The following is a 12,951-nucleotide window of genomic DNA, read 5'->3' on the forward strand; positions in this document are numbered from 1 at the left end:
ATTCATTAGTCCTACCTTGTCCCTGCCTGCCCTGACTGTTTGACTTGCTTCTGTTCTCAACTGTGCCAATCTCTTTCCAAACTATCTCCCGCACCACTACCACCACCACCACCCACCACCACCTCCACCTCCACCCCAAGCCACCACTAGTTTAAATCCTCCTGAGCAGTTTAACAAATTTCCCTGCCAGTATATTAGTCCCCTTCCAATTTTGGTGCAATCCGTCCTTCTTGTACAGGTCACTTCTACCCCAAAAGAGATTCCAATGATCCAAAAATGTGAATCCTCTTCCCATACACCAGCTCCTCAGCCATGCATTCATCTGCCCTATTCCTTGCCTCACTAGCTTGTAGCACTGGGAATAATCCAGGTATTACTACTCTCGAGGACCTCCTTTTTAAATTTCTGCCCAACTCTCTATAATCTCCCTTCAGAATCTCAACCTTTTCCCTTCCTATGTCATTGGTTCCAATGTGGACAATGACTGCTTGCTGGCCTCTCTCCCCCGTGAGAACATTGTGCACCCTCTCTGAGACGTCCCCATCCTGGCATTTTTAGATTAGATTACTTACATAGTGGAAACAGACCCTTCGGCCCAACAAGTCCAAACCGACCCGCTGAAGCGCAACCCACCCAGACCCATTCCCCTACATTTACCCCTTCACCTAACACTACGGGCAATTTAGCATGGTCAATTCACCCAACTTGCACATTTTTGGACTGTGGGAGGAAACCGGAGCACCCGGAGGAAACCCACGCAGACACGGGGAGAACGTGCAAACTCCACACAGTCAGTCGCCTGAGGCGGGAATTGAACCCTGGCGCTGTGAGACAGCAGTGCTAATCACTGTGCCACCGCGCCGCCCACAAGGCACCAGGGAAGCAACACACCATTCTGCTTTTTCGCTGCTGGCCACAGAAACATCTGTCTATACCTCGAACTGGAGAATCCCCGAACACAATTGACCCAATGCACCCCTCGGTGCATTAGATGTATGTGTAATTGGCAGATGCCTGTGGTTTTTACTGAGACAGGGCACAACAGGTGTTTTGGGAGGCAATATTGCACTTTCCTTCATAGCTCAAATAATGAGGTCAACGCAGAGTGCCTTTAAATAGCTGCATCATGACCGATGCCTGGGGAACAAGCATTACATGAAGCTAAGTCGATTATCACAGTTGAGTTAAACCTTGATGGAGTGATATTTTTGCGCTTCATGAATGCACTGAATATAGGATCCAAAAAGGCCACAAGTACATTCAGTCATGTTTTGCACATGTAAAACCTTTTCATTTGGAAAAACTGAAGTATAATCTATCATGCAGTTGTTGGTTGTCCAAAGGGAAAGTGATGTAATTGCTTTTTCCAGCAAACAAGGCATCAGTCACCTGCTCATTACATCTGTATCTGGCTGATTGACTGATGTCCTTGTGGCAGTCTGAAATGAGCCTCAGGCATAAATATTGAATGCTGTGGTAACCTTAGCAGTCAATGTCAGAATTTGGCTGGAGATCGGGATAGCGGGTAGGGAAATCCATCATCCAGATGATAAGAAAGTCTTTATCTTTGAAATATTTATTTATGAGATATAGTTGGTCATTTCCAATGTAACTGATTGAAAGACAGTTAAGTTGAAATGTGCATCCAAGCAGCAACTGATATTTTCACACTTCTACCTGACATAAGCAACAGAGAAATGATGTGGGGCTATTTTAGAAATGTCAGATCAGAAAACAGGTTATTTACCCTTCAATTTTGTTTGACCATTCAATAAGATTACATTGATCTGCAATCTCATCTCTTATATCCTTCCTTTGCACCATTGCTGTCAATAACTTTGGCGAACAACAACTCACAACAAAAACTGAAAGTGCTGGAGAAACCCAACAGGAATAGAGTTCATCCTTTGAATCCAAAATGTCTTTATTTCTGGAACTGAAGAGAGGCAGGAAAAATAATTTTTTTAATGCTGTAAGCAAAGGGATAGAAGGAGCAAGTAGAAAATGGCAAGAGTGCCTGGATCACAAGTCAAAGAGTGTACTGATGGTGGTACGGGGCGAATATAGATCCAGAATAGCGTTCAAAGGTATGTGTGAATAATAGAAAATAGGTCAACTCTGCTGAGAGTAAACCCATGTAGAGAAACACTTCATCCACCTTGTACTAAATGCCAACATTCTGTCTAATCACTTACTATACTTGCATGCTAATATTTTGTGGTTCATATACAAGGCCACCCAGACTCCTTTGTACTGCAGCATCCTGCAGTCTCTATCCAATACTCTGCTTTTCTATTCTTCCCGCCAAAGAAGACAATCTCACATTTTCCCACATGATACATCATTTGCTTCCATTTTTGCCTCCTTACCCAGTATCCCCTTGCAGATTCTGCTTCCACTCCTCGTGACATGCATTCCTATTTAACCTTCTATAATGAGCAAATGTGCCAACAATATTGCACAAGACTTTCTCAAGTCCCTTAACAATGTGATCTATTGTGGGAAAATCAAGTGCAATGTTCAGTGAGGCACTTATTGAGACCAAAAATATTGACGGTAAAATGTTTGCATTGTCCCACCATGTTCTGGATGTCAAGATGGGACTTTTGCTACTTGACAGTAAGATGCCTATTAATTATTGGGATTATTGCTCATTATTATTCAATCTTGCCTCATTAATATACAGTCTCTGAATTCCCATCTGCCAGTTAGAGAGTAGATGCCAAGAATGTTTGTATTGAAAGTCAGACCAAGTACCTAGCAATTCCAGATCGCCACTTGGTCCTCTGGACCTCCAACCTGAACCCCAGCAGCACAGTCTCCATAGGAAGAAGTCAAGCACACGTCACTCTCAGATGTTCGCATCTGACATGGACCAGCCTCTCCATATCATCTTGGCAGATCTCTGATCCACTTACAGTACATTCTATATTTCAGTGGTGCATTTGGAGAGCTACCACCCCCTCTCATTGCAATGCTTCTGTTAGGGCACATTGTTCACACGGACAGAAACATAATTGATGGACTGAATCAACTTCACCTCAGAGTTTGGAAACAGTAATGACTGCAAATGCTGGAGGTCAGAGTCAATAGATGACTCCTTCTCTTAGCACTCATTCACTGTTATCTGGGTGCTCACTGCAGCACTGCCTTGCCTTTCCATGTTGCACTTTGGTCCAACAGCCAGTCATTAAGGGATCGCAGTACTTCTTTCTTGTCTTGCTGTTTAGTGCAGATACAAAGCCAGGAAGCCTGTCAGCACTCATCAATCAAGAGGTGAACATGCTCCTGTGTGGCACATACTCCAACCTGCACCATTGCATCAAACACACTGCACGTACTGCAAGTAAACGGCCATGTCTCACAGTGTAAGGAGAGTAATCCACGGTCAAGTCCAGTGAGACATCTTACAGACAGGTGTTCCTGGCACAGTCAGTCAGAGCAGCCTCAGATATCATTCTAAGGGATTGGGCACAGTCAGTCAGCCTCTCAGGGTGATCAAAGTCAGAGGATCCGAGACTGTGCAGTCCAGGGAGTGGGTGACAGTCAGCCCTGTAGGTTGAGAATAACCAATCCAGGGAGTCAAGGAAACACAGCCTGAGAGTGTGTTGATATCAGTCTGAGGTCTGGTCACTGTTCTTTGGGGGATATCCAAATAAGCCACTCAAAGGAGCAAACCACAGTCAGTCTCTGGTTGGTGGTGGTGATTGAATAGATGAAAAAACAATGTCTGGTCCTCTATAAATGTTGATCACCTGTCAGCACATAACCTGAACCATGGAATGGCTACTTTATGTAGCCTGCTCGAATACAAATCAAATTCACAGATGAACAAATTCTAGGCAAAATTGTGTGTATGCCCATTTATGATGTATATAATTTCCATACATATACTGTTGCCTCTTTAGTCTGACTGGAATTTGTTTAATGCCCACATTCTGGAATATATTTGCCAAGTGCAGCCACTACCGTGATTTTAGGCCAGATCCTGCTTCCCAAGGTTGTGCCAACTTCACCTGCATGTACCATCAGAAAAAGCCTGCTTTTAAAGAAACGACATTTACAGGTTTCAAAATAATCCATTTTATTTTTGGATGGGAGGGTAATGGGGCATGGTGAGTTCCATTGACTTAAGGATTTTACTTTGGCAGAGAAGGACCATTAGCACTCAGGAATAGAAGACGCTCCTGTCTCACTTGCAGTGCCAGTAGCAGTACTCCTAGATTCCAATAGAGTACAGTAACCCCAGCTAGAGTCAAAACAATCACTTCAGAGCCAGTGGGTTCAGTCCATTCCCCACAGCATCCGTCTTCATTGCATCTGAGTGATACAGTCAACTGACAGGTAGGTTTAACACTTCTCTCACAGTGAAATCTCACAGCCAATGGACGGTCAGGAGTCTCATCCTGTCAATCTACATCAGGGTCAAACCCAAGTCCCTTCGATAAAGACTAGCATCCATCTCTCAGCATAGAAGATGGGGCAGGCTTTTATTTTGGAAAGGAGCTTCAGAACAAAAACAGCTGCTAAAAGAAATGTGCTTCTTATAGAGAGTTCAAAATGAGTTTCAAAATCATTTTTTTCCCCACTTATTGAACACATTGAGATCATTAGGAGAATTTTACTCACAAGAATACAATGGTGCATTGCTCACAGCTGCCTGATATTTCAGGAAAAGCTATTTCAATAGGTTTCAAGTTTTTTTCTTCTTTCAACAGAAAGAACACCAACACTCAAACGTCCTTTTCTGACGCGCGGCCAACAAAAGCCTGTTCTCTGAAATTTCCTAATCTACAAAGAAAGTGTTAATTTTCATGTTTCTCTGCATTTTAGTGTTATCTTCCACGTGCCAATAAAGGGGCAAAAGCAAACTACCCCACTCCCACCCCAAACAAATCTCAGTTTTGTGGAAATCATTCACCACTGGCTGAAGTTTACAAACTGTTTGGGGATGAGCTAGGAAGCTGTCTTTCCATTGGCAGGCCAATTTGCCAGTGGCTGGAACATTGGCAGTTTATGGTGTGGTATATTGGCGAAACCATGCAGATGCTACAACAACAGATGAATGGACACTGCACAACAATCACCCACACAGGAATGTTCCCTCCCAGCTGGGGAATACTTCAGCAGTCAAGGACTTTCAGTCTCCGATCTTCAGGTAAGCATCCACTGGTGGCCTTTGAGCTACACAATAACGCAGAATCTTCGAGGGGAAACTGATAGCCAAGTTCCGTTCCATTTCCATCTAGAAGGACAAGGTGGCAGATACGTGGGAACATCATACCATGAAGACAGCCGGAATGGCGATCTGGGTTCATGACATGCTCCATGTAACCCCACCATACTGTTCTGTATCCGTGCAATCCTCTGTGCAGTCCTGCTCTGACACCGTCCCTCTGATAACTTGTTATGATAGCTCTACCTTAATCAGTTTATACAGTTTTAGATGACTTGTTACATTGATTAGACCATCCGAATGTGAGCTTTATACCTATCATGTTACTCCAGCCACTTGGTTGTCTCCAGAACCACTTTATTTTAAATTGCTTGAAATGATTTTTTTGTCTCAATTAATCGGATGATGGTTCACCCCTTTACTTGCTATTCAGCTGTTGACACTTTACCCACACTGTATGACACTTTTGATCACCTGCATAGACTTATTATTCAGCCTGTTGACACACCACTCACATCATTTGTACGATCTTTTGATCTTTCTGCCTATGAATTCTGTGTTAGTGTGTCTCACTTCACTTCACCTGATGAAGGAGCAGTGCTCCCAAAGCCTGTGATTTCGGATAACCCTGTTGGACTATAACCTGTTGTCATGTGACTTCTGACCTTTGGAGGTGGATAAGGTCTCTGTAACTTTCATGATCTGAAGTTTTGTTTGAAATCCACTGCTCTTTAATCTATATAAAAACTAACTGCAGTTATTAGTGATTGCTAACAAAATCTCTGCTGGACTGCTTTGATTGACAGGGTGGCTGATATGACATTTGCTCAAGCATTTTCAATAGAGTTATTTGTTGATATCACCCACATTGTCAATGACTGACTGCATTCCAATCCCTACAGTCATCTCAGCACAGTGTTTTAAATTCACTGTTGGACTGACAGTTTAAAAAGGTTATTAAAAGATTAATTTATTAAAAATATTTATTGTGGGATGTGGGCAATGCTGGCTGGCCAGCATTTATTGCCCATCCCTAGTTGCCCTTGAGGAGTGCTGGTGAGCTGCCCTCATGAACTGCTGCAGGCCATGTGCTTCAGATAGACCCAGAATGCCCTTTGGAAAGAAATTCCAGGATTTGGACCCATTGACAGTGAAAGAATGGCAATATAATAGTAAGTCAGGATGGTGAGTGGTTTGGAGGGGATCTTGCAGGTGATGGTGTTCCCATGTATTTGTTACCCTTGTCCTTCTCAATGGAAATGGTCGTGGGTCTGGACGGTAGTATATAAGGGTATTTGGCAAATTTCTGCAGTGTGTCTTGTAGTTAGTACACATTGCTGCTACTGAATGTCAGTGATTGAGGGAGTAGCTACTTGTGAAAGTCGTGCCAATCAAGTGGGCTGGTTGTCTTGGATGGTCGAGATTAGAGTGGTGCTGGAAAAGCACAGCAGGTCAGGCAGCATCCAAGGAACAGGAAAATTGACATTTCGGGCAAAGGCTCTTCATCAGGAAGGGTCCTGGATGGTGTCAAATATCTTGAGTGTTGTTGGAGCTGAACCCATCCAGGCATTCCATTACATTCCTGATGTGCGCCCTGTAGATGGTGGACAGGCTTTGGAGAGCCAGGAGGTGAGTTACTCACTGCAGTTTTCCCAGCCTCTGATCTGCTCTTGTAGCCACTGTGTTTATGTGATGAATCCAGTTAAATTTCTGGTTAATGGTAATCCCCAGGACATTGATAGTGGGGAATTCAGGAGTGGTAACACAATTGAAAGTCAAGCAGCTGTAATTAAATTGTCTCTTTTTGGGGATGATTGTTGTCCGGCATTTGTGTGGCACAAATGTGAGTTATCATTTGTCAGCCCAAGTCTGGATATTGTCCAGATCTTGTTGCATTTGATCATGGACTGCTTCAGTATCTGAAGAATCATGAATGGTGCTGAACATTGTGCAATCATCAGCAAACATTTCCACTTCTGACCTAATGATAGAGGAAAGGTCATTGATGAAGCAGCTGAAGATGGTTGGGCCCCGGACACTACCTTGAGGTGCTCCTGCAGAGATGTCCTGGAGCTGAGAAGACTGACCCTCCAACATCCACAACATTCCTGCCATGTCTCAGGTATGATTCCAACTCATGAAGAGTTTTCCCCTGACACCCTTTGATTCTAGTTTTGCTTGGGCTCCTTGATACCACATTTGGTCAAATGTGGCCTTGATGTCAAGAGCTATCACTCTCACCTCACCTGTGGAATTCAGCTCTTTTGCCCGTGTTTGTACTAAGGCTGTAATGAGGTCCGGAGCTAAGTGGTCCTGGCGGAATCCAACCTAGGCATCACTGAGCAGGTTATTGCTGAGCAAGTGCTGCTTGATTACACTGTTGATGACATCTTCCATCACTTTACTGATGATCAAGAGTAAGCTGAAGTCTTTTCAGGGCCCATAGTCTTTGCAGCATCAACTGTCTCCAATTGTTTCTTGATATCAGATGGAGTGAATTGAATTGCCTGAAGACTGGTATCTGTGATGCTGGAGACCACTAGAGGAGGATGAATCATCCACTTGGCACTTATAACTAATTTTTAGAAATTTATTAATTTCATTTCCATATGGCTCCTGAGTTTGAACCATGGTATTGATGTGAAGAGTTGATGGAGGGATAAGTGAATGAGAGAGGTGATGGCTAGTGAGTCTAAAACCTTCAAAGACCAAGTTCAAAGGCAGTAGCCCACCTCCATGACATCGGAACAACTGTTTAGTGTTCACAGACCAAAGTATCCCTCCCCGCATTTTGAAGCAGGAAAGCATTGCATGGCTTAAACTAAGGCAGAGTCACTAAGTTAGGAAATTCCTCAATTGGAACTACCTGCCTCAGTAGCCAAAATTAGGCAGTGTTGACTGAGTAGTTAAGTTGAATGTTAAAGGGCTTCTTAAATGATCCAACTATTTATAATTTGCAGGGGTCAGTGCCTTATTGTCATCCATTGAGTGTGCTATGATACACAATGATGATGGCCTAAAATTATCTTAACTAGTTGGTTAAAATTCCGATAATTACATTAAAAAAAAACTATAGAGTCTGAAATTCTTTGGGACAGTGCTTTCAGTGGAAGCCCTGTGAAATTTCAGTCCTTTATCCTTTGTCTAAATACTGAAATGGGATAAGAAACATAAGTTAAATGCAGAGCTGAATAGAGACATTTCTCTATGAACCAAACCAGACTCCTTATGTAGGTTTTATTTTAGAGATGCACTTTTAATCTTCTCTTTCCAGCTACTTGTGTGTCAAATGCAGTCCACATCTGGAGTGAATAAGACACTCCAAAGTTTCCTGCATTTTTCTAGTTGTGAGGGATGCAAGACAGTATTTTCATGAATGTTCACACCCTTGAGGTAGGGATTTGCTCTGCCTTTACCTTATGAGGAGATAAGAACCTTAATGCACAAGCACTCTTTCTGTAAGGCCAGGATCTCCAAATTGCTGCTGTTCGAAAGTGTTGTTGCACAACTTGCCAATCTTCAAACCAGCAAATGATTGTAAAATAGCAGCATGCCAGGCTATATAACAAGCTAAATGGAAAACTTCAATCATCATTGCTGCTGTGATTAAAACATATCAAAGTCATTTGCAATATTCAAAAAACTCTAATTTAAAATGTCTTCAAAGCTACGCTTTGCAAACTTGGCTGCTAAAATGCACACCAAAGATTTTCTGTCACTTGGAATTAGGACACAAGAAGAAACATCTCATTCTGATTCTTCCCCAACTAAGTGATTAATTGTATATACATCAAGATCACACAAAGGGGGACAGAGGTGGAGACTGCTTTCTGCACGGTTGTATTAGCAGAACTGAACAGGAGAATCATGGGAGTTACCTTCAACACATTTTGATCTGCTGATTTACAGGCCACAAACTCAGACACATCCGTCACAGTGCTGTCCTCCTCCACCACAATGACTTTCACAGGTACTGCCACGGTCTTGCCAGTTAGAATTGCAGTATTGAGAATTTCAGTGTTCTGCAAATAAAAGAATTTCTTGGGTTAATATCTTTCAGGAAATGTAGAGCCTTGTGCATCACTTCAAAAACATCCTTTGATCTGCTGAACTGAGCAATTAAATATTGACTTGTTAGGCAGCACCAATGTACATTTAGAAGACTGTTTTAAGCCCACACACAGAAAGAAGCATATTACACTAGCACATTCCAGATTGCCTTGCATGGTTCAAACTAGGTCATGGAGTTATGCAATGTCACATAAGATACCGACATGCTACAAGGCTGCAACCATCTAAGATGGTTGTTGACCTGAGCACATGAACCACATCTTTTCAAATATATCTAATTCTAACATGTGTTATCTGCTATGCATGTTATCTGCTTTCAAGAAAAGGCTGTACGTAACAGTGTGTTTCTGAGCATCAACTCCTGGGAGCTATTGGCAAGAATGAAAGACAGGGGGGTTTGGTTGGATGAGGCCTTCTCTGAGCATTGGGTTGAGTACCACCCTTTGCATTTCTGTGTTTTCTTTTCCACTCAATCAAAACCCTTTCTGTTCTCTCATTAGAGGTTCCACTGCATTTTGAAAATAATACTGAAGAGATTACCTGGCCTTAATAACTTTGGCTTTCATGGGAGCTTTCTGTGTTCAAATTAGTTGCAATATTTCCTATAAAAAGAGGCATATTAATGCAACTCTCTTTTTGTTCATTTTTCATTCACACCCATAGCTTAGCATCATAGATGAGGCCACCTTGTCAGGTGTGACTCTATCTCAAGTATATTATTGCTAACATGTTAAAGAATGTGCTTCCACTCCCTCTGGGAAACCAAATGCTCAAAGTGGCTGAGCCAAGTGATCCACCTCAGTCAGTCTCCTCCAGGTACCATCCTTTCTTTTGCAATAGCAAAACCTTCTCTATCCTGGGGCAGGGTTATAGCTGCAGAAGGTGAAGCACAGAGTATGTGAGTAAGAGTAGGTACAGATGGAATACTATAACCTGCTGACTGACAACTTGCTCAAGGGCTCCTTCAGTTCCTGGAGTTTGGACATTGCGAAATACAGTTTCAAAACTTAGTATTACCAACCATTCACCGAGGTGCAAACACCTGCACAGTTTGATGGGAGCATGCGCAGGAATTCGCAGTTTGCACCAGTGCAGTGCTGCATTTCTCCATGACCAAGTTGCAGATCACCACAAAAGGCCTGGCCATTCTCAGGTACTTTGCAGATGATCCTTCTTTAGCCAAACCCCGAAACCCAGGCATAGCTTCGCTATCAAGTGGTACAACCAGGTCCAATGTAACAGAATTGTCTGAATTCTCCATCCTGGTGACAAGGAAATGCAGAGATTCAACATTGTGACCACTGCTGACAGACTTTCAGGTGGATTCTTACCCAAGTTGAGTCAACGGCATGCAGCCAGGGGAATGGAGGAGCTCTGACGAAAAGGAAAGGCTCTCTGTAAGATCTCTATTGTCAATGCGACCTGCTCAAATGATGAGTGGTGTGTCACAAAAGACACAGGCAGTTATGGAAAAACATTGAATTAGTGTGATTAAACATTTGGATGGGTTGAACCCAGTATGTAAAATCATTCAATGGAATTTTCCCATTTTTGGTGTTTGGGAGGGTGGGTGTTGAAAAAGAAGTTCCAGAGTCCTTTCATTTACCACTCTAGAGATCCACAATTCTTCAAATTTAAGTCCACAAGAATTGTTAAATATGAAGCCCTCGTACCAACTGAAACAGAAACCTTCTCATCCTGCATGTCGTACATTGAAATAATTTAAAATTTGATTATCAAATTGTCATTTATTTGGGATTTAAACTATTAAGGTGTGGGGAGAGGGGGTGGGATCCAGGGAGATAGTGAGGAAAGAGATCACTCTGAGACTGGTACAGGTGATAAAAAAAAGCAAGTCAAACATTCAGGGCAGTCTGGGACAAAGCAGAGAACAGTGTAGGACTGATAAATTAAACTGCATTTATTTCAATGCAAGAAGCCTAACAGCGAACTCAGGGCATGGTTAGGAACATGGGACTGGGATATCATAGCAATTACAGAAACATGGCTCAGGGACGGGCAGGACTGGCAGCTTAATGTTCCAGGATACAAATGCTACAGGAAGGACAGAAAGGGAGGCAAGAGAGGAGGGGGAGTGGTATTTTTGATAAGGGATAGCATTACAGCTGTACTTAGGGAGGATATCCCTGGGAATACATCCAGGGAAGTTATGTGGGTGGAACTGAGAAATAAGAAAAGGATGATCACCTTATTGGGATTGTATTATAGACCACCCTAATAGTCAGAGGGTTATCTGTAAGAATAAAAGGGTGGTTATGGGTAGGGGATTTTAACTTTCCAAACGCAAACTGGGACTGCCATAGTGTTAAGGGTTTAGATGGAGAGCAATTTATTAAGTGTGTACAAGACAATTTTCTGATTCAATATGTGGATATACCAACTAAAGAAGGTGCAAAACTTGACCTACTCTTGGGGAAATAAGGCAGGGCAGGTAACTGAGGTGTCAGTGGGGGAGCACTTTGAAACCAGTGACCATGGGCAGCACGGTGGCTCAGCGGTTAGCACTGCTACCTCACAGCACCAGGGTCCCAGGTTCAATTCCAGTCTCGGATGACTGTCTGTGTGGAGTTTGCACATTCTCCCCGTGCCTGTGTGGGAGTCCGGTTTCCTCCCACAGTCCAAAGATGTGCAGGTCAGGTGAATTAGCCATGCTAAATTGCCCATAGTGTTAGGTGCATTAGTCAAAGGCAAATGGGTCTGGGTGGGTTACTCTTCGGAGGGTCGGTGTGGACTGCTTGGGCCAAAGGGCCTGTTTCCACACTGTAGGGAATCAAATCATAAGACCATAATTCTATTAGTTTTAAAATAGTGATGAAAAAGGATAGACCAGATCTAAAAGTTAAAGTTCTAAATTGGAAGAAAGCTAATTTTGACGGTTTTAGGTAAGAACTTTCAAAAGCTGATTGGGGTCAGATTTTCACAGTTAAAGGGATGGCTGGAAAATGGGAAGCCTTCAGAAATGAGATAACGAGAATCTAGAGAAAATATATTCCTGTCAGGGTGAAAGGGAAGGCTGGTAAGTATAGGGAATGTTGGATGACTAAAGAAATTGAGGGTTTGATTAAGATATAGACAAGATATGTCAGATATCTTAATGACAGCATATGTCAGATATAGACAAGATAGATTGAATGAATCCTTAGAAGAGTATAAAGGCAGTAGGAGTATACTTAAGAGGGAAATCATCAGGGCAAAAAAGGGGACATGAGATAGCTTCAGCAAATAGCGTTAAGGAGAATCCAAAGGGTTTTTACAAATACATTAAAGATAAAGGGAGAGAATAGGGGCCTTCAAAGATCAGCAAGGCGGCCTTTGTGTGGAGCCACAGGAGATGGGGTAGATACTAAATGAGTATTTAGCATCAGTGTTTACTGATGACATCGAAGATATAGAATGTAGAGAAACAGATGGTGACATCTTGAAAAATGTCCTAATCATAGAGGAGGAAGTCTTGAAACACATAAAAGTGTATAAATCCCCAGGACTGATCAGGTGTACCCTAGAACACTGGGAGCTAGGGAAATGATTGCTGGGCCCCTTGCTGAGATATTTGTATCATCGATAGTCACAGGTGAGGTACCAGAAGACTGGAGATTCACTAATTACAGATTACAGATTACTTACAGTGTGGAAACAGGCCCTTTGGCTCAGCAAGTCCACACCGACCTGCCGAAGCGCAACCC

General features: G+C 42.7%; 1 protein-coding gene across 9 annotated transcripts in view; it reads right to left on the reverse strand.

Moving 5' to 3' along the window:
* LOC122562703 (transmembrane protein 132C-like) overlaps positions 1–12,951 on the reverse strand; it is a 1,065,724-nt gene that overhangs the window by 203,056 nt on the left and 849,717 nt on the right. For all 9 annotated transcript variants that reach the window (XM_043715795.1, XM_043715796.1, XM_043715798.1 and 6 more), the window contains one exon: positions 9,055–9,198. In XM_043715795.1, coding sequence (XP_043571730.1) covers positions 9,055–9,198 — 144 coding nt within the window. The remainder of the gene's footprint in view (positions 1–9,054; positions 9,199–12,951) is intronic.

Source organism: Chiloscyllium plagiosum, chromosome 25 (genome assembly GCF_004010195.1).
Source record: "Chiloscyllium plagiosum isolate BGI_BamShark_2017 chromosome 25, ASM401019v2, whole genome shotgun sequence".
Lineage (NCBI taxonomy): Eukaryota > Metazoa > Chordata > Chondrichthyes > Orectolobiformes > Hemiscylliidae > Chiloscyllium > Chiloscyllium plagiosum.